The sequence below is a fragment of the Sorghum bicolor genome, chromosome 10 (assembly GCF_000003195.3).
Source record: "Sorghum bicolor cultivar BTx623 chromosome 10, Sorghum_bicolor_NCBIv3, whole genome shotgun sequence".
NCBI lineage: Eukaryota > Viridiplantae > Streptophyta > Magnoliopsida > Poales > Poaceae > Sorghum > Sorghum bicolor.
Genome location: NC_012879.2, coordinates 6,034,297 through 6,054,548, shown reverse-complemented (window position 1 = coordinate 6,054,548; position 20,252 = coordinate 6,034,297). Strand labels below are relative to the sequence as shown.

At 46.0% G+C, this 20,252-nt stretch overlaps 4 protein-coding genes across 5 annotated transcripts; 2 read left to right on the top strand and 2 right to left on the bottom strand.

Moving 5' to 3' along the window:
• Nucleotides 1,143-8,515, top strand: LOC8077309 (pentatricopeptide repeat-containing protein At3g18110, chloroplastic). 2 transcript variants are annotated; one of them, XM_021449322.1, is made up of 7 exons: nucleotides 1,143-4,735; nucleotides 4,834-5,034; nucleotides 5,633-5,723; nucleotides 6,591-7,357; nucleotides 7,438-7,600; nucleotides 7,727-7,803; nucleotides 8,174-8,515. In XM_021449322.1, exons 1-4 carry the CDS (start codon nucleotides 1,230-1,232, stop codon nucleotides 7,131-7,133), a joined length of 4,341 nt encoding a protein of 1,446 aa, XP_021304997.1. In that variant the 5' UTR covers nucleotides 1,143-1,229; the 3' UTR covers nucleotides 7,134-7,357; nucleotides 7,438-7,600; nucleotides 7,727-7,803; nucleotides 8,174-8,515. The 2 variants fall into 2 exon arrangements, with proteins under 2 accessions (XP_021304997.1, XP_002438011.2); XM_002437966.2 differs by having other exon boundaries at nucleotides 7,469-7,803.
• On the bottom strand, nucleotides 8,584-10,889 carry LOC8077308 (pollen receptor-like kinase 3). The gene has a single exon (XM_002436599.2). It carries the CDS (start codon nucleotides 10,887-10,889, stop codon nucleotides 8,736-8,738), a length of 2,154 nt encoding a protein of 717 aa, XP_002436644.1. The 3' UTR covers nucleotides 8,584-8,735.
• Nucleotides 11,669-14,422, bottom strand: LOC8065458. The gene is made up of 7 exons (XM_002436598.2): nucleotides 14,239-14,422; nucleotides 13,921-14,000; nucleotides 13,769-13,839; nucleotides 13,603-13,673; nucleotides 13,440-13,521; nucleotides 12,665-12,714; nucleotides 11,669-11,947 (listed from the first exon to the last, which is right to left on the bottom strand). The coding sequence occupies exons 1-7, from the start codon at nucleotides 14,317-14,319 to the stop codon at nucleotides 11,861-11,863; spliced, it is 522 nt and encodes a 173-aa protein (XP_002436643.1). The 5' UTR covers nucleotides 14,320-14,422; the 3' UTR covers nucleotides 11,669-11,860.
• Nucleotides 14,516-16,335, top strand: LOC8077307. The gene is made up of 3 exons (XM_002437965.2): nucleotides 14,516-14,743; nucleotides 15,619-15,740; nucleotides 15,812-16,335. The coding sequence occupies exons 1-3, from the start codon at nucleotides 14,599-14,601 to the stop codon at nucleotides 16,130-16,132; spliced, it is 588 nt and encodes a 195-aa protein (XP_002438010.1). The 5' UTR covers nucleotides 14,516-14,598; the 3' UTR covers nucleotides 16,133-16,335.

Here is a 20,252-nt window from a genome sequence, read left to right as displayed (position 1 = left end):
CTTAATTCTTAAAGTATATAGATGACATTAGAGATTAATAGGGAGGGAGAAATAACAAAAAAAACACTAATTAACATTAACTAGCAAATTGCGTTGTGTGGACCAACTAGAATGTTATGTAGGTAAAAAAACCACAACAATAATGACAAGAACAAGAGAGAGAAGATAACATAAATATTAGTCATAAATTATATAAATATTATTAAGGATTAGCATAAAGAAGAGGAGACAAATAAATATCATCATTTATTAACTAATTAAGGGTATTATATAATGGAGCAACTAGGAGCGGAGCTGCGTGCAAGTCCTGTGGAAGACCTTCAAGACGAACTAAAAAGAATAAACTTTGCCTCACCTTCTTGCCCTCATGCGATCGTCTCCTCAGTCACGATGAAAACCTTACGTTATGTCGGCCGTGGTCAAATCCTATTCTAGAATCACGGCATGTAAAAATCTCGTGCCTGCGAATCTTTACCTTCCTAAATTTCTTCCTAAATTTCTTCGACCTCCTGCCAAGAGATTTAGGAAGGTGAAAATTCACAAACACGAGTTCTTCACGGTCCATGATTTTAGGATAGGATTTGATCACGACTAGCGATAAATTTTTTCGGGAGCGTGGCCGGGTGGTAAATTTTTCACGAGAAGACGATCACATGAGGAGAACAAGAAGGTGAGACTAAGTTTTTATCGTACCAAAATAGTATTTTTTTTCTTTATTCTTTTTAGTTGTGTGAGATTTTTTTTTTTGCGATCGTAGTTGTGTGAGATTCTTGAAAGGGGGTGTTTAGTTCTCATTTTTTTCCAAAAAATTTTGGATTTTGGTCCATCATTTTATAAAATGGAACTAAACACTATGCAAAATTTTTAACAAAAAGGTAGTTATTCTTTATTTTGAATTTTGACCTCAAGAGACAAAAAAACAAAAACAAAAATGAGCCTCAACAGGCTTCATGAGAACAATAAATTCTACATTCTGGATCGAACTAAACATGATCCTAAAAATTTTAATATTTTTGTATTTTATCACTATAAAGTAGCTGGTATTTTGTATTTCGGATTCTATGGGTAACTAAACACTTCCAAAGTATCATTGCACAAATATTCAAATTCATACCGTTCATATATGGAGACACGAAGTCAGAAAAATCTGCTTGAAAAATATCTTCCTTATCGTCTCCATGCGCGCCTAGTGCTCTTCCATCTCCCATCATCCCGAGGACCCAAAGCTCATGTCTCCGATGGCAGTCTCCTCCTCACCATTACCCTTCCTCTCCTCTTCTTCCTCCTTCACGTGCCATCTCCGCCGAGCGGGCACCGCCACCGCTACGGCAGCGTCATCTGCTTCCGAAGACTTCGACTACCCTCTCGCCGACCCTTCCGTTCGATGGCCTCACCTCCGCTTCCCGCACCTCCCCGCGCCGCGCTTCCCCGCCACCGTCACCGCGGCACCTCCGGTCCCCGCCAGACCACCACCCCAGGAAGTGGAGGACCCCGCGGCGACCTCCGCCTCCGCCTCCGCACCTTCACTCGTGGAGCCACTGGACGCGCGTGCTCATCGCGGGAGGGTGAAGAAGCTGAGCAAGCTCGCGCTGCGGCGGGCGCAGGACTGGCGCGCGCGCGTGGCCGGGCTCGCGGACGCCGTCCTCGCGCTGCCTCCCGGGGCGCCCGTCGACGACGTGCTCGACGGCGCTCGGGCAACGCCGGACGAGGTCGCCTTCGTCGTGCGCGCCGTCGGGGAGAGCTCCTGGCGGCGCGCGCTGGATGCCTTCGAGTGGCTCGCCCGGAGCACCGCCCCGGCTTCACGCGCCGTCGCCGTCGTCCTTGGCGTCCTCGGCCGCGCGCGCCAGGATTCGATCGCGGAGGAGGTCTTCCTCCGCTTCGCTGGAGAGGGCGCCACTGTTCAGGTGTTCAATGCCATGATGGGCGTTTATGCACGCTCTGGCCGATTCGATGACGCACGGCAGCTGCTTGACACAATGCACGACCGGGGGATCGATCCTGACCTCGTCAGCTTCAATACTCTAATCAATGCCAGGTCTAAGTCTGGGTGTTTGGCTGCTGGCGTCGCCCTTGACCTCCTATTTGAAGTCCGACAATCTGGGCTAAGGCCAGATGTTATCACTTATAACACGCTCATCAGTGCTTGCTCACAGAGTTCTAATCTGGAAGATGCTGTGACGGTGTTTGAGGAGATGATAGCTTCAGAGTGCCGGCCAGATTTGTGGACATACAATGCAATGGTGTCGGTGCATGGCCGGTGTGGGAAGGCTGAAGAGGCTGAGCGGCTGTTTGGGGAGCTGGTGGAGAAGGGTTTTATGCCTGACGCGGTCACTTACAATTCTCTTCTCTATGCTTTTGCAAAGGAAGGGAATGTTGACAAGGTGGAGCACACATGTGAGGAATTGGTTAAGGCTGGGTTCAAGAAGAATGAAATAACATACAACACCATGATTCATATGTATGGGAAAATGGGCAGGCTTGACTTAGCAGTGGGTCTGTATGATGAGATGAGGGCTGTGGGCTGTACTCCAGATGCTGTGACGTATACGGTCATGATTGATTCTTTGGGGAAGATGGATAAGATTGCTGAGGCAGGGAAGGTACTGGAGGACATGGCAGATGCGGGATTGAAGCCAACTTTAGTAGCTTTTAGTGCTCTGATTTGTGCATATGCCAAAGGTGGGAGGCGGGCTGACGCGGAGAAGACATTTGATTGCATGATTGCATCAGGTGTCAAACCTGATCGTTTAGCATACTTGGTTATGCTGGATGTTTTTGCAAGGTCAGGTGAGACGGAAAAAATGTTGCGTCTGTATCGAACAATGATGAATGATAATTATAGGCCAGATGATGACATGTACCAGGTCTTGCTTGTTGCACTTGCAAAGGAAGATAAGTGTGAGGAGATTGAAGAAATTATCCAAGACATGGAATTACTTTGTCAAATGAGTCTGGGAGTAATATCAACAATACTTATCAAGGCGAGGTGTGTTTCCCAGGGTGGTAAACTATTAAAAAAGGCATGTCTCCAGGGATACAAGCCTGATGCTAAGAGCTTATGGTCCATTATGAATGCATATGTAATGACAGAAAAGCATGAGGAAGGTCTCTCTTTGCTTGAATGCATCCGTGACCATGTTTCCAGTTCCCAGGATTTGATATCAGAATGTTCCATCATACTTTTATGCAGAAAACAGACGAGCATTTCTGCCTATGAACAGTACAGTCAAAGGTTAATGTTAAAATACCCTGGTCAAAACTGTAACCTGTATGAGCACTTGATTACATGCCTCGTGGAAGCTGAGTTATTTTCTGAAGCTTGTCAAGTGTTCTGCGACATGCAGTTTATTGGCATAGAAGCTTCTAAAAATATTTACGAGAGTATAATTTCCACCTACTGTAAACTGGGATTTCCAGAAACAGCACATGGGTTGATGGATGATGCTTTGCAATCTGGTATTCCATTAAACATTCTCTCGTGTAGGGTAATTATAATTGAAGCATATGGGAATATAAAACTCTGGCAGCAAGCAGAAATCTTGGTGAAAGGGCTGAGGCAAGCATCAGGTATCGATAGAAGGATTTGGAATGCTTTGATACATGCATATGCAGAGAGTGGACTTTATGAGAAAGCAAGGGCAGTCTTTGATAATATGATTAAAACAGGTCCTCTGCCAACTGTTGATTCAGTTAATGGAATGATGAGGGCATTGATTGTTGATGGCAGATTGGATGAGTTGTATGTAGTTGTAGGAGAGCTTCAAGATATGGACTTCAAGATCAGCAAAAGTACAGTGCTCCTTATGCTTGATGCTTTTGCAAAAGCTGGGGATGTATTCGAGGTAATGAAAATCTATAATGGAATGAAGGCTGCAGGATACCTGCCAAATATGCACCTCTACAGAAGTATGACTTCCTTGCTCTGCCATCACAACCGGTTCAGGGATGTTGAGTTGATGATTGCAGAGATGGAGGGAGCAGGGTTCAAGCCAGATCTTTCTATATTTAATTCTCTTCTTAATATGTACACCGCTGCTGGGAACTTTGATAGGACAACACAAGTATATCAAAGTATTCTCGAAGCTGGCTTAGAGCCTGATGAAGATACATACAATACATTGATAGTCATGTACTGTAGAAGCTTGAGGCCAGAAGAAGGTTTTACACTATTGAATGAAATGGGCAAACGAGGCCTGACACCAAAGTTGCAGTCCTACAAAAGCTTGCTTGCTGCATCTGCAAAAGCAGAGCTGAGGGAGCAAGCTGACCAGCTTTTTGAGGAAATGCGATCTAAGAGTTATCAATTGAATAGATCTATCTATCATATGATGATGAAAATTTACAGGAATGCTGGCAACCACTCCAAAGCTGAGAACTTGCTGGCAGTAATGAAAGAGGATGGCATAGAGCCAACAATTGCCACTATGCATATCCTCATGACTTCTTACGGGACTGCTGGGCAACCTCACGAAGCTGAGAATGTACTGAACAGTTTGAAATCTTCCAGTTTGGAAGTCAGCACGTTACCATACAGTACTGTCTTTGATGCCTACCTGAAAAACGGTGACTACGATCTTGGAATAAAAAAACTGCTGGAAATGAAAAGAGATGGTGTAGAACCAGATCATCAAGTTTGGACATGTTTCATTAGGGCAGCTAGTTTGTGTGAGCAAACTGCTGATGCTATTCTTCTTCTAAAGTCTCTACAGGATTGTGGATTTGACCTCCCCATTAGGTTAATACTTTACTTGATTATGTTAAAGAGATGGACATTCACATGACATTTTTTTTCTTTGTTCATGTTTTGGTCTTTGGTTCTTGAATCTTTTGCAGGCTCCTGACTGAAAGGACACCATCACTGTTAAGTGAGATCGCCAATTATCTGGAAGAGCTTGAAGCATTAGAAGATTCTGCTGCTTTGAACTTTGTAAATGCAGTAGAAGATTTGTTGTGGGCATTTGAATGCCGAGCAACAGCTTCACGGATTTTCCAATTGGCAGTAGAGAGAAGCATATACCGCGATAATGTCTTTCGGTATCCATGGCAATCTCTGTACCGCAAAATTTCATTTGTAGTAGCATACAATTTCTTGGGGTTGAAATATATGTATTTCATGTGCATATATAAAATTGCATCACCGGTTAGGCATTGCCTTTTCAAGTTACACATAGTAACTTTGGCTCAAACAATCAAAATATTTTTTGTAAAAACAAAGTGCTAACTAATCACTGCTAACGATGGCTCCGTCAATAGCACTATAAATATCTTTCCAAGAAATCTACATGTCATGCTACATTCTGGTGATGTTTTAGAACTTTAATCTGATAGAAAGAGAGCCAGTCAACAAATACCTATGTTTCTTAGTTCTCATTCAGTTGCCTATGACAAGGCCATATGGTCCTAGGCTTCAGGTTAAGTCAAAGATCTATTTTGTGTGTGATAAGAGTTAAGGTATTTGAGTAACAATATTTATCTATTTTTTCTATTCATATCTGAAGATGATTATGACACACCATCTCATCTTGGCATTTTTTTTCTTGTTTTAGTATGTTCTACTTCTGATTATGATATCTGCAAAGTGTCAATATGGAATTAATCTACCATTTAACATTTTATTTTGTGAATGGCGTAGTGTGGCACAAAAGGACTGGGGCGCTGACTTCCGGAAGCTGTCTGCTGGGGCTGCACTTGTTGGTCTTACATTGTGGCTTGATCACATGCAAGTATGTGCTTAAATAATACCTTTCATATGATGTTGCATTCATATACATAGGAGTGGTAAAGAAACATCTTTGCTTTGCTCTTCAACAAATAATTGTTTACCATCAGTTTTAGGCTTAATCACAGGAAATGGGGTTGAAGTCATTGACTTTCGACCCGGGTACACGGTTTCTTTTCGACCCAGCCATGTAAAAACCGCTCGCAAGTAGTGTACCATGTTCCTCGAGCTCATTCAACCTGGGAACTTTTTGACTATGGTTTTAGGTTTATTGTCTTGTTCTCTGATATTTTGTCATGACTATTGACAGTAAAGTAACTGGAACACTGAGAATCCCACTACATGAATTTTCAGCTTTTGTTTCGATGTTTTCACATCAGTTACATAGTAATAAGAATAACGTGAATGAAGTTAAGCTTAAAATGAGGATGGACATATGCTATTTAAGTTCTTTGTTAGTTCCAATTACACTAGTACTGGTGATTTTCACCTTGCAATGATGTAATATTGCAAACTGCTGAAGGTAATAAGTCGGTAATTACTGCAGCATACATCTAGGAGATATAGTGGGCAGTAGAGCCTTTTCATTTGTTTGACAGTTTTCTATTTTGGTATACCTTTTCATTTTATGTGCCATTATAGGTTTTCTAGTCTATCAGCTTTGAACACAAATATAATTGGAGACATCAGTTAATAACACCTAAAAATCTTTTAAAGAATTTTGAAGAAAACATCTTTGAATGTTTGCAACAGGTTTATGAACTTATTGAGTTCTTCTTAGTCCTGCAGTAGCCATTCTTTTTTTGTTTAAATGGACTTGAGTTTCATCTTTTATTTAAATGACACCTGACCTACTCTGGTTTTAATTCAGGATGCTTCACTCCAGGGTTCACCAGAATCTCCCAAATCTGTTGTACTGGTCACAGGGGAGGGGGAATATAACATGGTATCCCTGCGTAAAACAATCAGAGCCTACCTTTTGGAAATGGGCTCCCCGTTCTTACCATGTAGAGCTCGGTCAGGTCGCTTTGTGGTAAAGGCCTACTCTCTTAAGATGTGGCTGAAAGATTCTCCTTTCTGCATGGACCTTGAGTTAAAAGATGCTCCAGCTCTTCCTAAATTAAACTCAATGAAGCTGATTGAAGGATATTTCATGAGAGCTGGTCTTGTATCGGCATTTAAAGATATACATGAGAAACTTGGGGAAGTATGGCCAAAAAAGTTTTCCAGGTTAGCTCTTTTGTCAGAAGAATGTAGGGACGAGGTTATCAAGGCTGATATAAAAGGAAGGAAAGAAAAACTGGAGAGAATGAAAAAGAAGGGTATTGTTACAGCAAGAAAATCTAAAAGAAGAGCACAAAGAGGAAAGTTTGTTAGGGAACAGGAACAAAACATGAAAGTAGTATTGGATTAGTCGCGGCCTGTTATTATTTGCTTCAACTTGGTATTTCCTCAAGCAGCACCCGGCATCTATATGAAAATTTTCTGATAGGGGGTGGGGGGAATAAAGAAGGAACTATGGCATTGCTGCTATTTTAGCATTGGTTATGGTTGGTTCTGTAGTGGAACAAACGACGTGGTTCATGTTCTTCAAGATTTACTGAGCAATGAGCACCGCTGAGTAACCAGCTCATACCGGTAAAACTACTGTTGTAGCATCTCTTCTTTGAAATTTATGACCTTCCCGATACATATCTTGTTTTTATCATTCATTACAGAGATGAACAAGCTTTGGATATTGTTCGGCAGGTGCGCACCTACGCAGTGTGCCTTGGGCTGCGCTCGAATGCTTTCATGTGGAGCGCACTGGTGCGGCAGTATGATTGGTGATTGCTGCAGTGTGGCCTTGCCATGGAAGCTGGGAGCTTCTACAAACAAATGGTGAGGGTCGGTGAGAAGGAAAATGACTCCTGCTTCACTAATGTGCTCAGATTCGGTGGCCTTGTGATTCTCGAGCATGGCAAGATGGTTCGTTGTCGCATCATGAAGTCTAGGTTTTGTTTTCAGATGATGTACTTCAAGTGTGGCAGGCTGACAGCTCAGTTAATACTCAGATTGTCGAGGACACAATGATGGGAAAATAGGTATGTCTAATATTGCACATGCACAATAAATTGTCATTTTCGTTTGAATTTGTATAAGACGAGTTTGCACTATAGGTGTCAATTGTTTTAATTTTTCCGAGTGACCAAAAATGCACATTTTGGAACGTGTTTCCAAGCTTCCACCAAGAGATTGATTTGTAATACCCCCTATGTGGGAGTCAAGCCCTTTTAAGTTTGACCAAACATATACACAAAAATACTAATATTTCTAAGTGTCGTTGATATGCAACTCTAAGAGCTCAATAGCAGGTTCGATAAACCTTGCTTAATATTTTTATTACTTTTCATCTTTTTTTTTTCTTTACTTCCTTTCATAATAATTCATTTTATCCTTATGACATTGTGGCAGGTTTGATCGAGTATTCAAGTTAATACAGAGCTACTTGTTTGCATGGCTGCTTTGAATCCGGTGAATTCATTTGCTTCTTATGACAAGGAAAAACCTTGCAAAGTTTTATCCTCAAGATTTGACAAGTACAGATTTGGTCCAACTTTCTTCCCATCTTATTATGTTTATTTATTGTTGATATGCATAATGACACAAGGTTTATTTATTGTTCGAACTCAAGGTTTTTATTGTCAATTCACAAATTGTAATTTTTGTTTGTTGTTGTTGAGTCAGAATAGATCGATAATGTATTAATGTTTTGACTATAAACTTTTGCATTTGTTGATGCACTTGGTTTTAGGATTTACTCAGCACCATTTAAACTCGTGTTATGGAAACAAACTCTACCTGCATGACAGAAAAAGCTGAAATTCTTCTGTACAATTCACTTCTGGTTGCTAGTTGGACATTGTTCAAGCTACATTGAGCAGGACATAGATACAAACTGCACCAAAAGGGAGCAAAATGGTTGACTCGCAAAATCTGACTGGCCCACTAGCTGCATGCCCTGCATGTCGTCGTCTCACGAGATGCCGTACCCGTACGAGGGGTCGTTGCTTCCTCGCCGCAAGGACCGCTCGCCGACGCTTGTGATCCGCTGCATCGACCCTTCTCGCACGTACGAGGTGTGCGAGCTTCTGCTAGCCGAGTCTGCCGACGGCGGCGCACTCCCCTGGCCCTCGCCGCCGCTCTCAGCTTGCGGCGGCCTCTCCCTCACCCTGGCTAAAGCCGTCGCCGCCACCTCCTCCACCCTCGCCAAGGCCTCCTTCATCTCCGGCCGCTTCTCCAGGTCCGTCTGGACGCAGTCCACCGCCACCTGCATGAGGCGCGTCATGTCCGGCAGCGCGAACTTCCACGCCGCCATGAGTGCCGGGTCGAACAGGTCCCGCTCGTAGCCGTCGGCCATCGCCGACGTCGCCCACATGACGAGGTCCGTGCCGCCCTTGGCGTTCTGGAGGTACTGCGACGGGAACTTGCCGGTGAGGAGCTCGAGGAGGACGACGCCGAGGCAGTAGACGTCGGCCATTGCGCTCACGGGGTGGCCGGCGACGCACTCGGGGGCGCGGTACGCGAACAGGGAGCTCGGGGACTGCATGTGGCTGATGAGGCCCGAGAAGCCGAAGTCGACGAGGAGCGGCTCGAAGTCCGGCGCGAGGAGGACGTTGGACGACTTGAGGTTGCCGTGGGGCGCCTCGTGGCCGGCGAGCGCCGTGTGGAGGAACGCCGTGCCGCGCGCGACGCCGACGGCCACCCTGAGCCTCGTCGGCCAGTCCAGCGCCGCGTAGTCCATGCCCCGGTCGCCGTGGAGGACGTACAGCAGGCTGCCCTTGGGGATGTACTCGTACACCAGCAGCTTCTCGTCCTTGCGGTAGTGGTACGCCAGCGGCGGCAGCAGGTTGGCGTGGCGCATCGCGCCCAGCCGCTTCATCTCGGCTTCGAACGCGTCCTTGGTCGTGCGGTTCATGTCGCGGGAGCGCTTCACCACCACGGCCACGCCGTTGGCCATCACCGCCTTGTACGCCGACCCGAGCCCGCCGCCGCCGCTCCCGATCACCTCGGCGGCCGCCTTCATCAGGTCGGTGAGCCCGAACACGCCCTTGCTTTCGTTCACCATCACCAGATCCCCGCCGGACCTGCTGCTCAGATCGTCCACCTTGGCGGCAGAGGCGGCACGCCGGTGTCCAAACCCGCCAAGCGACGACCCTGCCCTCTTCCCGAGCCACGAGGAGCTCCGCTTCTGCGGTGCCGACGACGCCGACTGCGCCTGCGCCTGCTTGACGGCGGGCGGCTTCTTCTCCTCGACTTGGAGGCCGTCCATGTCGAGCTTGCGGGCACGGCTGCAGCAGCACAAGCGCAGGGCGACGACCATGACGACGGCCGAGAGAAGCAGCGCGGCGAGCACCATGGCAGCCCGGCTGGACGAGCTGGTGGTCGCGACCTGCTCCTCGCGCTTGCACGGCTTCACGCGGGTCGGCACGAAGCAGAGGTACTCGTTGCCGTCGAACCTGCTGGCGTTGAACTTCCGGAACGCCTCCGGGACGACGCCCTCGAGGTCATTGTCAGATACGTTGAGCGACTTGAGCGCCGGCGGCGGCACGGCGGGGAGCTCCCCGGTGAAGGCGTTGCGATCGAGGTGGAGCTCGAGGAGGGACGTGGCCTGTGAGATGGAAGCTGGGATGGAGCCGGAGAGCTGGTTGCCGTTGAGCCAGAGCTTCTTGAGGTGGCTGAGGCTGGCGAAGAAGTCGTCGGGGATGCTGCCGGAGAACTGGTTGTCGGAGAGGAACATGGACTTGAGCGCCTTGACCTGGTGGAAGGCGGGGAGTGGGCCGGAGAAGTTGTTCCTGGCGAAGGAGATGGACCTGAGGCGCGGGAAGCTGGAGAGCGAGTTGACCTCGATGGTGCCGCCGAGCTTGAGGCCGTTGAGGCGGAGGCCGGTGACGGCTCCGCCGGAGCACACCACGCCATGCCAGTGGTGGGAGCCCGGCGCGCAGGGGGACTTGCTGCCTTCCTTGTCGGTGATGAGCCACGACGAGAGCGACGAGGAGTTGGTGAAGGACGTTTTGAGCTGCATCAGCGCCTCCGCGTCGGTCATTTTGTTCTCCGCGGCAGCTAGGAGCGCTGCGGCAATGGTGGCGGCGACGGCGAGGAGGAGGAGGCGGTGGCGAGACGGGGCCATGGCGTGAGGGGGGCCCGGAAAGGGGAGGCCGCCGTGTCGGGCGCGCGACCCTAAGGTTGGGAGGATGGTTGCGCGGGTGGTTTTGCTTTCTCGGGGCTCAGTTTCTTCGAGGTTGCCCGGAATAGGCAGGCACCCGAGGATGGCGGGAAGGCGCATGCGCGCGTGTGAGGATGTCAAGAGCATCAGAGCCAGCTCACCAACAAAACATCTCCAGCAGAGTTGTATACTTGTACAGTATTTGTGGTATCCTAATATCATTTCCAGGATTATTCACCAAAATACTTCCTCACAACACACATGGCCCACCTGTTAGTAAGTTTATTGCTTTTATTTTTCCATCCATTTTGTCACCCTCCAACAGTCCAACCTCTTTATATCCTTCTGTATTGTAATAGGATTAGAGACTTTGGTAAAAATTGTACTTGCTTATCCACCATGGAGGCGAGTGTCGGCGACGGGAGGGGAGGAGTGCAGCGAGTGAGTTGGTGGGTTTCTGGCTAATCACATGCTACAAGTGTTCAACGTAATCACTCTGTCCGAACATCTGAGTCATAGTATTATCATTTCTCCTGGGGTCTTTACATGTACCAGGCTGAAAAACTAATAGTACTATTTGGTGCTACTTGGTTTTTGGACCCAAGCTGCAACCTAGTCCGGGCTCTAGATCCACCCTATTTATCACTAAATTATTTGTTTTCTTAAAATATTGTTGCTATCTCGAGTGGCGACTTCAGTCTTATGTAGCTGAATTTCTACCTCTGATTAATCACTTTAAGGAGTTGCTATCTTGGAACATTTCTGATGGTAATAAAATGTATGAGGAACGGCTACACAGTGGAAATTCTACTCGTTACTTTTATAGAATTACAAAAATCCCAATCCCTTTGGAAACTACATAAATGTAGATGGATTGAGAGATCATACAAAACTGCAGAACAAAAACAGAGGCAAAAGTAAGTCGTTAGGAGGAGCTAAGGATGCAGAAATATGGGCGCAAGTTTCTCGCTCAGTAGCTTGCTGACATGAGAGGTCAAAAATAGCCATGGGAGAATTCCAACCTGCATCAGCACAATGAGATATTACGCGGCAATGTAACTACATTTTTTCTGAAAAAAAATCCCAGACTTACTGTTGCAAAAAATATGCTTGGCTTGTCAGAGGATATATCATGTAACAAAAATTGTTTCAGAAAATATCATGTAACAAAAAGATTCACCGGAAAGACTCGATCACATGATTCTCACAATGAATGTAGTGGCTACTAGGGCTTATTAGACCGGAGATTTGTTAGTAATCAAATTTGTTCACGGTGCAATGTAACTAGTTTGGGACTGTTCTGCTCTATCTTCCTCTGTTTCCAACTTCGCTAGTTAAACAAATACAGCTTCACAAACTCTCTTCTACAAAAAAGGAGAAATTGAGCAGTTGTTTTGTGGAGCATCTAAAGAGATACTACTTCAGAAACTCCAAGTTTTTTTGTGGAGCTGCATCATATTGGAGTTGGTGGAGCACATCTAAACAGACCCTGAAACCGGAACATAACTATTTTTCTTCTTAATGCCCATTGACACCCAATTCTCCATCATGTTTGAGAAAAAAAAGCACCATTTGGAACTTATTAGAACTTAGAAATTAGATATCACCATGTCTAATTTGGCAACCTTAACTGTTTATCTTGTTCAGTGAGTAGTGACTCCCAGTTTCAATCATGGCGCTATTTTTAACAAGGATAAAGCCAAGAACATTTAAACACATGGAGGTTCAGCGGTACTCACCACAACACGGCCTGTAGAAGCATCTACACCTCTCCAGGAAAACATCCATCCTGAAAATTCCCTCTAAACTATTACTTCCGGATGACTTATGATTGTATAGTATAATAATTAGTTTCAATAAACAAAAATGGGATATATTTAATATCAGGTCAAATCTACAGCAGTACTCCTCGGTCCAAGAATGATAAGCATATTCTGATCAGAGAAAAGTCAAATAAAATAGACTTTGACCCTTAATTTCACTCACAAAATGTTATCGTTTGCTAAAGAACCAATATCAAACGCACTTTGACCACATATCTCTGGATGAAAGTTTTAAATCATAAGCTTGTGTACAACTTGAATAACTCTTGGTCAAAATTTATAAAAAGTGGACTCTCCCTATATAAAATATGCTTATCATTTCAGGATGGGAACCTTTGGTTAACTACTCCAGACAAGAAATGTAGGTTGCTAACTCATTTTTTTTATTGTCTGAAACGTCAGCATTTGTTATCCAAAAGGAGTACAATATAAGTATATGACAATATTCACTCCTGATCTAGCTCATTTTCATACTGGAAGCTACAAAAAAGGGGAACATGGTTTCTTTAGCGGATCCTTCTTCCACTGGAGGCATATAGTTACCTTTTGGGTTTATCTTGTGAACGTTACCAAAAAAACAATTTTCCCAGTTTGATAAACAAACTAATACAATGAAATGTGTGAACACCAGGAAATTAACAAGGCTGCAGAACAAGTTGCCAGCTAGGTGAAGTGAAGGGCATTAACTTACCGAAGGGCTGGAGAAGGTGCTTAGGAACAGTAGTTACTGGAGTACTCCAAAACCACAGAATGAACACAACATAGATTAGAACCTAGCATGCAGATTTGATGAGACTCCTCAAACTGTATATAGTAAATAGTTGAGAGCATAAACTGCACGAATCATGAAGCACCTTAGTGGCCAGCAGAGCTTTTCCATACTGTTCATATAAAGACTGCTTCCCTTTAATGTTCAGCTCTTGCACTAAAAAATGAACAAAAGAAATAGTTCAGCTGCCCGAATCGGCTCAAACAAGAACAACAAGAACCCAAGCGCTGTCTGAGGAATTCAACACTTACTCTTTGCCAACTCCTTCTCTTTAGCAGCAGCCAACCGCTTCAGTTTTGCGGCTTGCGCAAACGTTGAGGGCCTGCAGCACAAAAAAGGTTTCAACAACAGCTGTATATCAGAATCGCCAAATTCATAAGAGAATAGCATCCGGATTGCCTACGTTGACAAAGCACTAGCCTCCTTGAGAAGTTCCGTGATCTGTACACGCAGTTTGAGCTGTTCATCAGAAATGGATCCCCTCTGGAACATCAACAGGTCAGGACAACATTAATGGAACAGAACGAGCTGAAAAAATGTCGGAATTGCAGTAGGTGGCAGATCCAATAATCACGGAGGCAGAATCCCCCCCGTGAAGATTCATTCTTAACGACCTCAATTCATCCAAAATCAAATATTTCTCCCCAAAAGAATAATCTTGAACAAGATGAGAGAGAGAGAGAGAGGAAAACGCGGAGTTTTCTTGGCAGTTGGCACCGACCCTCTTCACGAGATCGAGGATGCACTCCAGCATATGCAGCGCAGAGACGAGGAGGAAGACGAAGATGGCAGAAGGGGACATTGTTGCCGGCGAGGTGGCGACGACCTAGGGCGGCGCGGTGGCGATGGATTGGTCTGGTCGGGGGGGGCGGCGGTTCTTTTCTGGTCTCCCTCTGCGTGGGCGTGGCTATACACCTTACAGAACGAGACAGGCCATGTTCACACATGGATAAATCCTGGCCGTTGGTTCTGCAGTCTCGTCGCAGCTCAACGGCTTAACGAAGCTAACTGGATAGTTATCAGACACCTGACCTGAGCTGAGCAAACTACTCCAAAAAAGAACCCAGCAGCCAGATAATCCATGGCGCTCTCGACCGCGGAGGAGAAGACGGCGGCGGAGATCGTCGCCGCTCTGGATCTGCAGCGCCACCCCGATGGCGGGTTCTACCTGGAGACCTTCCGTGACCCCTCAATCGCACTCCCCACGTCCGGTCTCCCACCCCGCTGTAAGCTTGGATAAATCGCCCCAGTTTTTTAAGCTTTTGCCTAGCTATCTTGGTTTCAAGTTTCCTTTTGTTTAGATCTAGTTTTGCTGCAGAGATAGAGATTTACGAAGGGTGGATACCTGGTTATTTGTTGCAAGTAGCTGTAGCCGGTGGCCGTTTTGTGGATTATTAGGGTGGCAATTTGTTTGATGGTGGATTTGTTTCTAGAGCTCCATGCTTCAGAGTTTGTTTAGTTTATATCAGAAGTGGCATGAATTCGTTCAGATAAATTCATGATCTGATGCCGCGTGAACTGTTAGTGGCACATTCGGATCTTCAAAATGGTTTAGTCCTTGGAAAGACAGCCAAATGAGCCTTTTTTTGGCTATGGCATAGCTGCAGATTCTTTAGGCATTTAGTTCTGCACTTAGTAATTCAGGTTCTACCAAGTGATTGAGAAATGCAAATTGCTGCCAATAGCTTCATGATGGTTCCTGACACTTGTCTTATCTAGAATAATACTTGATCGTGATCCTAACTTCAAAATTCAGTCATACCTTATTGTTACAGTGAAAATTGAGGTTTGGGTTTTTATGGGCTTGCTGTTCTTTTCAATTAGAAGATATCCTTACTTTCTTTATAGCTTATAGGAGCTACCATGTATGATTTCCATGCCCCTAAATTGGATGGTTAAAAGGATTGGCATCAACCATCAGTAACCTGTTATTTGAACAAGTTTTCATGTAACCTTGCAGCTGGATCCTGCTCATTCTAAACTATAAAGATGCTTGACTTGCTGAGCATATCTACTAAACCTTGATTGTACCCATGGTTGATCTTGATTTGTCTGCATTATTTTTCCCTAATTCACTAATGTTATGTTCCAATCGTTGTAGATAAGGTTGACCGTGCCGTGAGTAGTGCCATCTATTTCCTACTGCCTGCTGGGGAGATCGCTAGGTTGCACCGTATCCCTTGTGCTGAAACCTGGCATTACTACCTAGGAGAACCTCTCACGGTCTGTAAACTTATCTGAAAAATGACACATCTGATTCTTTAAAACGCTGCTCAGATCATCCATTCATTCAGGTATTTGAGGTGCATGATGATGGACAAATCAAGACGACTGTCGTTGGTCCTGACCTGCGGCAGGGCCAGAGACCACAGTACACAGTTCCTCCAAACATATGGTTTGGGGCCTTCTTGACCTGCGACATTGAATCCTTTACTGAAGATGGAAGTGTATTTGTCAAGACTCCCGGAAGAGACCCTGAACTGCATTATTCGTTTGTTGGTGTAACCTGCGCCCCAGCGTTCCAGTTTGAGGACAATGAACTTGCAACACGTGAGGACATTAAAGCTTTGGCTCCTAAGGCAGAAGCTTTCATCAATTACCTCGTGCCATCTTAGACTGCCCAGTGCAATTAGTCTGTTCTTCATGCTGTCCTAAGCACATATTTCATTTAGAAGAGAGTTCATGATGAACTTCATGTGCCGATTTGTCAAGTAGCTGTTGAAAATCGCTGTATGGTATCCAGACGACTTATACTCGCAAAATCAGTTCTGTATGGAAGTTGATGTTCCTGTTATAGTTTGCCATGAGGATTTCATTCGCTGGGAATCTGGGCAGGAGGATGAAACACCATGTTCAACCAGCTATCCGTACTTCCACGAGAGTTTTTATGCGTGGAGTTTTTCCAGTTTCGAAGCTCCGATTTTAGGGCAACAATATTGTGTGTTGCTTGTTGGTGTTGAGTCAAACACGATGGGGCAATTGAGGTAGCGTGTGTTGGGCATGCTGCGGAGGACCAGAAATTTTGTTTTTTGAAGCTCGGAAGTTCTGCCCTTCAACAGTGTCAAATAAATCCATTGAACGCTTGCCGAAGGGACCCCATTGGGATTTGGGGCAAGCAGACTAATGACGACTAAGGTGACCTCAAATGCTGCAGAGACAGGAGAAGAACACCAATTGAGGGTTGGAAGTAAGCAAAGGGATAAAAGGTAAAATGCATAAAAGTAAATTGATTTAATCGGTTAGATGATGATATTAATTGTTGGTGTAAATAGAAACTTGTAAGAGGGTCCTTATGTAAAGTGGAACAAAATGAATAGAATGAGGGTGGGTGTCCAACACACCACCAGAAGCTTCCTAATCCCCAAATTGCAACATGGTATCAGAGCCAGAGAAGCTAGGGTTAGCAGCGAGGACCGTACCTGCGGCGACGGTGTGCGGCCGTGGGCGTGACGCACGGGCGGACTCGGTGCGCGGCTCAGGCTCGCGTGGTCTGCTGCGGGCGGACTTGGGCGAGCGCGGGCGCGGCGGACTCGGGCGAGCGCGGGCGCGAGCGGCCAGCGCGCTCGGCAACAGGCGAGCAAGCTGCGTCGGGCAGCTGTGCGGGCGTGGGCCGGCGCAGGCGGGCGCGGGTGCGAGAGGCCAGCGCGCTCGTTATCCTGCGAGCGAGCGGCGTCACGCAGCTGTGCGGGCGCGGGCGGCGCAGGCGAGCGCCGGGTTGAACAGCGAGCAAACTGCCACCGTGCTTGGGCAGCCGACTGCCCCAGCGGTGCCCTGTGCGCTGTGTGTTGGCGAAGAAGAAGAGGGAAGAAGAGCAGAGGAGAAGTTTGAGGAAGTTCGGGGTGGAGGCCTGAAGCTTGACAAGCGGGGACCTGCTGCTGCTGTTGCTCTGTAAGTGAAGAGGAGGCTCTTGTTACTTGTGCGTACTAAAGTGATTTAGACTTGCCTGTGGGGGAACAGATTTGGGGAGGAAGATGGATGCAGGGAAAGAGACAGGAAAGCCAGGAGATGGTGAGGGTAACAGCGGAGGTGAATCACTAGTTACTAAGACTGAGTTGAAAGAGGAGATAAAGTCGATGATTCAGGGGCTTATATAGATGAATCTGTTTGGCCCTAGGGAGGTGCGTGAGCTCAAATTGGAGCTCATCCCAAATGATGTGAAGTTAGAAGGAAGTAAGAATTATTTGAGTTGGGCTAGAAGAGTGCAGGTGATACTAGGAGGAAAGGGGTAGAGAACTATTTGAGGGAGGATTGTGTTGAGCCAGCTAACAAGCTCAGCCCTGAATGGAGGGCATGTCACACAACAAACTCTACCATAGTGGCATGGTTACTGTCATCCATGTCACCATCTGTTAGTAAAGTGGTGGAAGCTATGCACACTGCAGCACAAATATGGAAAACTCTGAGTAACAGATATTCTAAGCAGGGAAATGTAATGGTGATGATGGAGATTCAGAACAAGGCCGATGCAGTGAAACAAGCAGGAAGATCAGTGGAGCAATATGCGAGTGAATTACAGTACTTGTGGGGAGAGTTGGATCACTATGCTCCACTCAACATGAGAGATCCACAGGATGCCCACGAGGTTCAGAAGTGGATTGAGGACAGGAGGGTGACTCATTTTCTAAAGAACTTAGATCCTGAGTTTGAGAGCAGAAGGGCTGCGTTTTGCCACCAGGAGAGTCTCCCTACCATGGAGGAGGCTGTGTCAGCCATGGTTATTGAGGAGAGCAGACTGAGGATGATGAGTAGTAACAATCCTGTAAAGTCGGCCTATACCTCAGTGGCGGAGAGAAAGTGCTACAATTGTGGAGAGGAGGGACACTTGAGCTATAATTGTCCCCTTCCCAAGAGCTATGGTAGTAGAAGTGGAAGTCGTGGAGGTCGTGGTGGTGCTCGTGGTGACCAAGGAAGTCGTGGTGGTCGTGGTGGAGGACGTGGCAGAGGCCGTGGTGGTACTCAGGCTAATGTTGCTAACTGGGAGAGTGGTTCTCAGATCACTACTGCTACCGCAGGAGATTTTCCATCTGTCACCCTAACTGGGGAGCAAGTCAAGCAATGGGAAGAATGGCAAAAGATGAAAGGATCTGAAAGTTCCAAAACCACCTCAGATGGTCCTATGATTGCCACCACCAGTCACTTTGGTAACTTTGCCAACTATGCCCATTTGGGCAAAGGTACTCAGGCACAGGCACTTGCATCCACATATAGGCATGGCATAGAATGGATCATTGATTCAGGGGCATCCAAGCATGTCATAGGCATATCTAGTTCTTTTAAAACTTACACTCCTCACTCTTATTCTGAAACTATTCAAACTGCTGATGGCACATCGCAATCCATTCATGGTGTAGGATCTGTAGAGTGCACCCCATCACTTTACTTATCATCTGTCTTGCATGTTCCTTCTTTCCCAGTCAACCTCCTCTCTGTTAGTTCACTGGTTGATCAATTCAAATGCATCGTTATATTTGATGAAAACATTTGTATTTTCCAGGAGAAGGGGACGGGGAGAGTGATTGGGACTGGAATCAGGCATGGGTTGTGGATTATCAACCAGCAGAACTCAGCATTGGCAACAGTTGTTGGAGCACAGGAGCGGGAGATCTACTTGCTTCATTGTCGGTTAGGACATGTGCCTGAGCATGTAGAGTTATCCCTTGCACAAAGTAGAGAAACTAGATCTAATTTTGGAAAACCTCCTGTGCGATATGGATTTGAGCACCTTAGTACAGATCATGACATTGCCAACTTCCTCTCATACTCTCACCTTTCACCTGCATATAGAGCTTTTATTGCATCTTTACAAACAGTGCCTATTCTAAGGGACTGGAAGTGTGCAAAACAGGACCCCAAGTGGAAGGCAGCAATGGAGGAAGAGATGCATGCTCTTCAGAAGAACAAGACATGGGAGTTAGTCCCACTTCCAAAGGGAAAGAGAGCTGTGGGGTGTAAGTGGGTCTTCACTGTGAAGCAAAACCCAAAAGGAGAGGTGGACAGATACAAGGCAAGGCTAGTTGCAAAAGGGTATAGTCAAACATATGGCATTGACTATGATGAGACCTTTGCCCCTGTGGCAAAAATGGGTACTGTTAGGACCCTAATCTCCTGTGCAGTTAACTTTGGTTGGCCTCTACATCAGATGGATGTGAAGAATGCATTTCTTCATGGTGACTTACAAGAAGAAGTCTATATGGAGATTCCACCAGGGTTTGCTAACAACCAAACCGCTGGCAAGGTGTGTAGACTAAAAAAATCACTCTATGGATTAAAGCAATCACCCAGGGCTTGGTTTGACAGGTTTAGGAGGGCAGTATGTGGTATGGGCTACACTCAATGCAATGGTGATCATACGGTCTTCTATAAGCATAGGGGATCATTCATCACTGTTATGGCGGTGTATGTGGATGATATTGTGATTACAGGGGATGATGTGGAGGAAATCAGATACTTGAAGGAGAATTTGGGAAAAGCCTTCGAGGTGAAGGATCTTGGACCGCTTAAGTATTTCCTTGGGATTGAAATTGCTAGGTCACCTAAGGGGATAGTTCTTTCTCAGAGGAAATATGTTCTTGATCTGTTGACAGAGACTGGGATGCTTGGATGCAGACCGAGCAGCACTCCTATTGATAGGAATCATCAAATAAGTGCTGAGTCTAGAGATTCTTTCAACAAAGAAACGTATCAAAGGCTAGTTGGAAGATTGATATACCTGTGCCATACGAGACCTGATATTTC

Coding starts and splice junctions, on each gene's coding strand:
- LOC8077309 (XM_002437966.2), top strand. CDS start 1,230: ATGTCTCCGATGGCAGTCTCCTCCTCACCATTACCCTTCCTCTCCTCT. Junction 4,736..4,833: donor GGATTTGACCTCCCCATTAG/GTTAATACTTTA, acceptor AATCTTTTGCAG/GCTCCTGACTGAAAGGACAC. Junction 5,724..6,590: donor TGTGGCTTGATCACATGCAA/GTATGTGCTTAA, acceptor GTTTTAATTCAG/GATGCTTCACTCCAGGGTTC.
- LOC8077308 (XM_002436599.2), bottom strand. CDS start 10,889: ATGGCCCCGTCTCGCCACCGCCTCCTCCTCCTCGCCGTCGCCGCCACC.
- LOC8065458 (XM_002436598.2), bottom strand. CDS start 14,319: ATGTCCCCTTCTGCCATCTTCGTCTTCCTCCTCGTCTCTGCGCTGCAT. Junction 14,001..14,238: donor TCCTCGATCTCGTGAAGAGG/GTCGGTGCCAAC, acceptor TTGATGTTCCAG/AGGGGATCCATTTCTGATGA. Junction 13,674..13,768: donor AGAGAAGGAGTTGGCAAAGA/GTAAGTGTTGAA, acceptor TTCATTTTTTAG/TGCAAGAGCTGAACATTAAA.
- LOC8077307 (XM_002437965.2), top strand. CDS start 14,599: ATGGCGCTCTCGACCGCGGAGGAGAAGACGGCGGCGGAGATCGTCGCC. Junction 14,744..15,618: donor GTCCGGTCTCCCACCCCGCT/GTAAGCTTGGAT, acceptor CAATCGTTGTAG/ATAAGGTTGACCGTGCCGTG. Junction 15,741..15,811: donor ACCTAGGAGAACCTCTCACG/GTCTGTAAACTT, acceptor CCATTCATTCAG/GTATTTGAGGTGCATGATGA.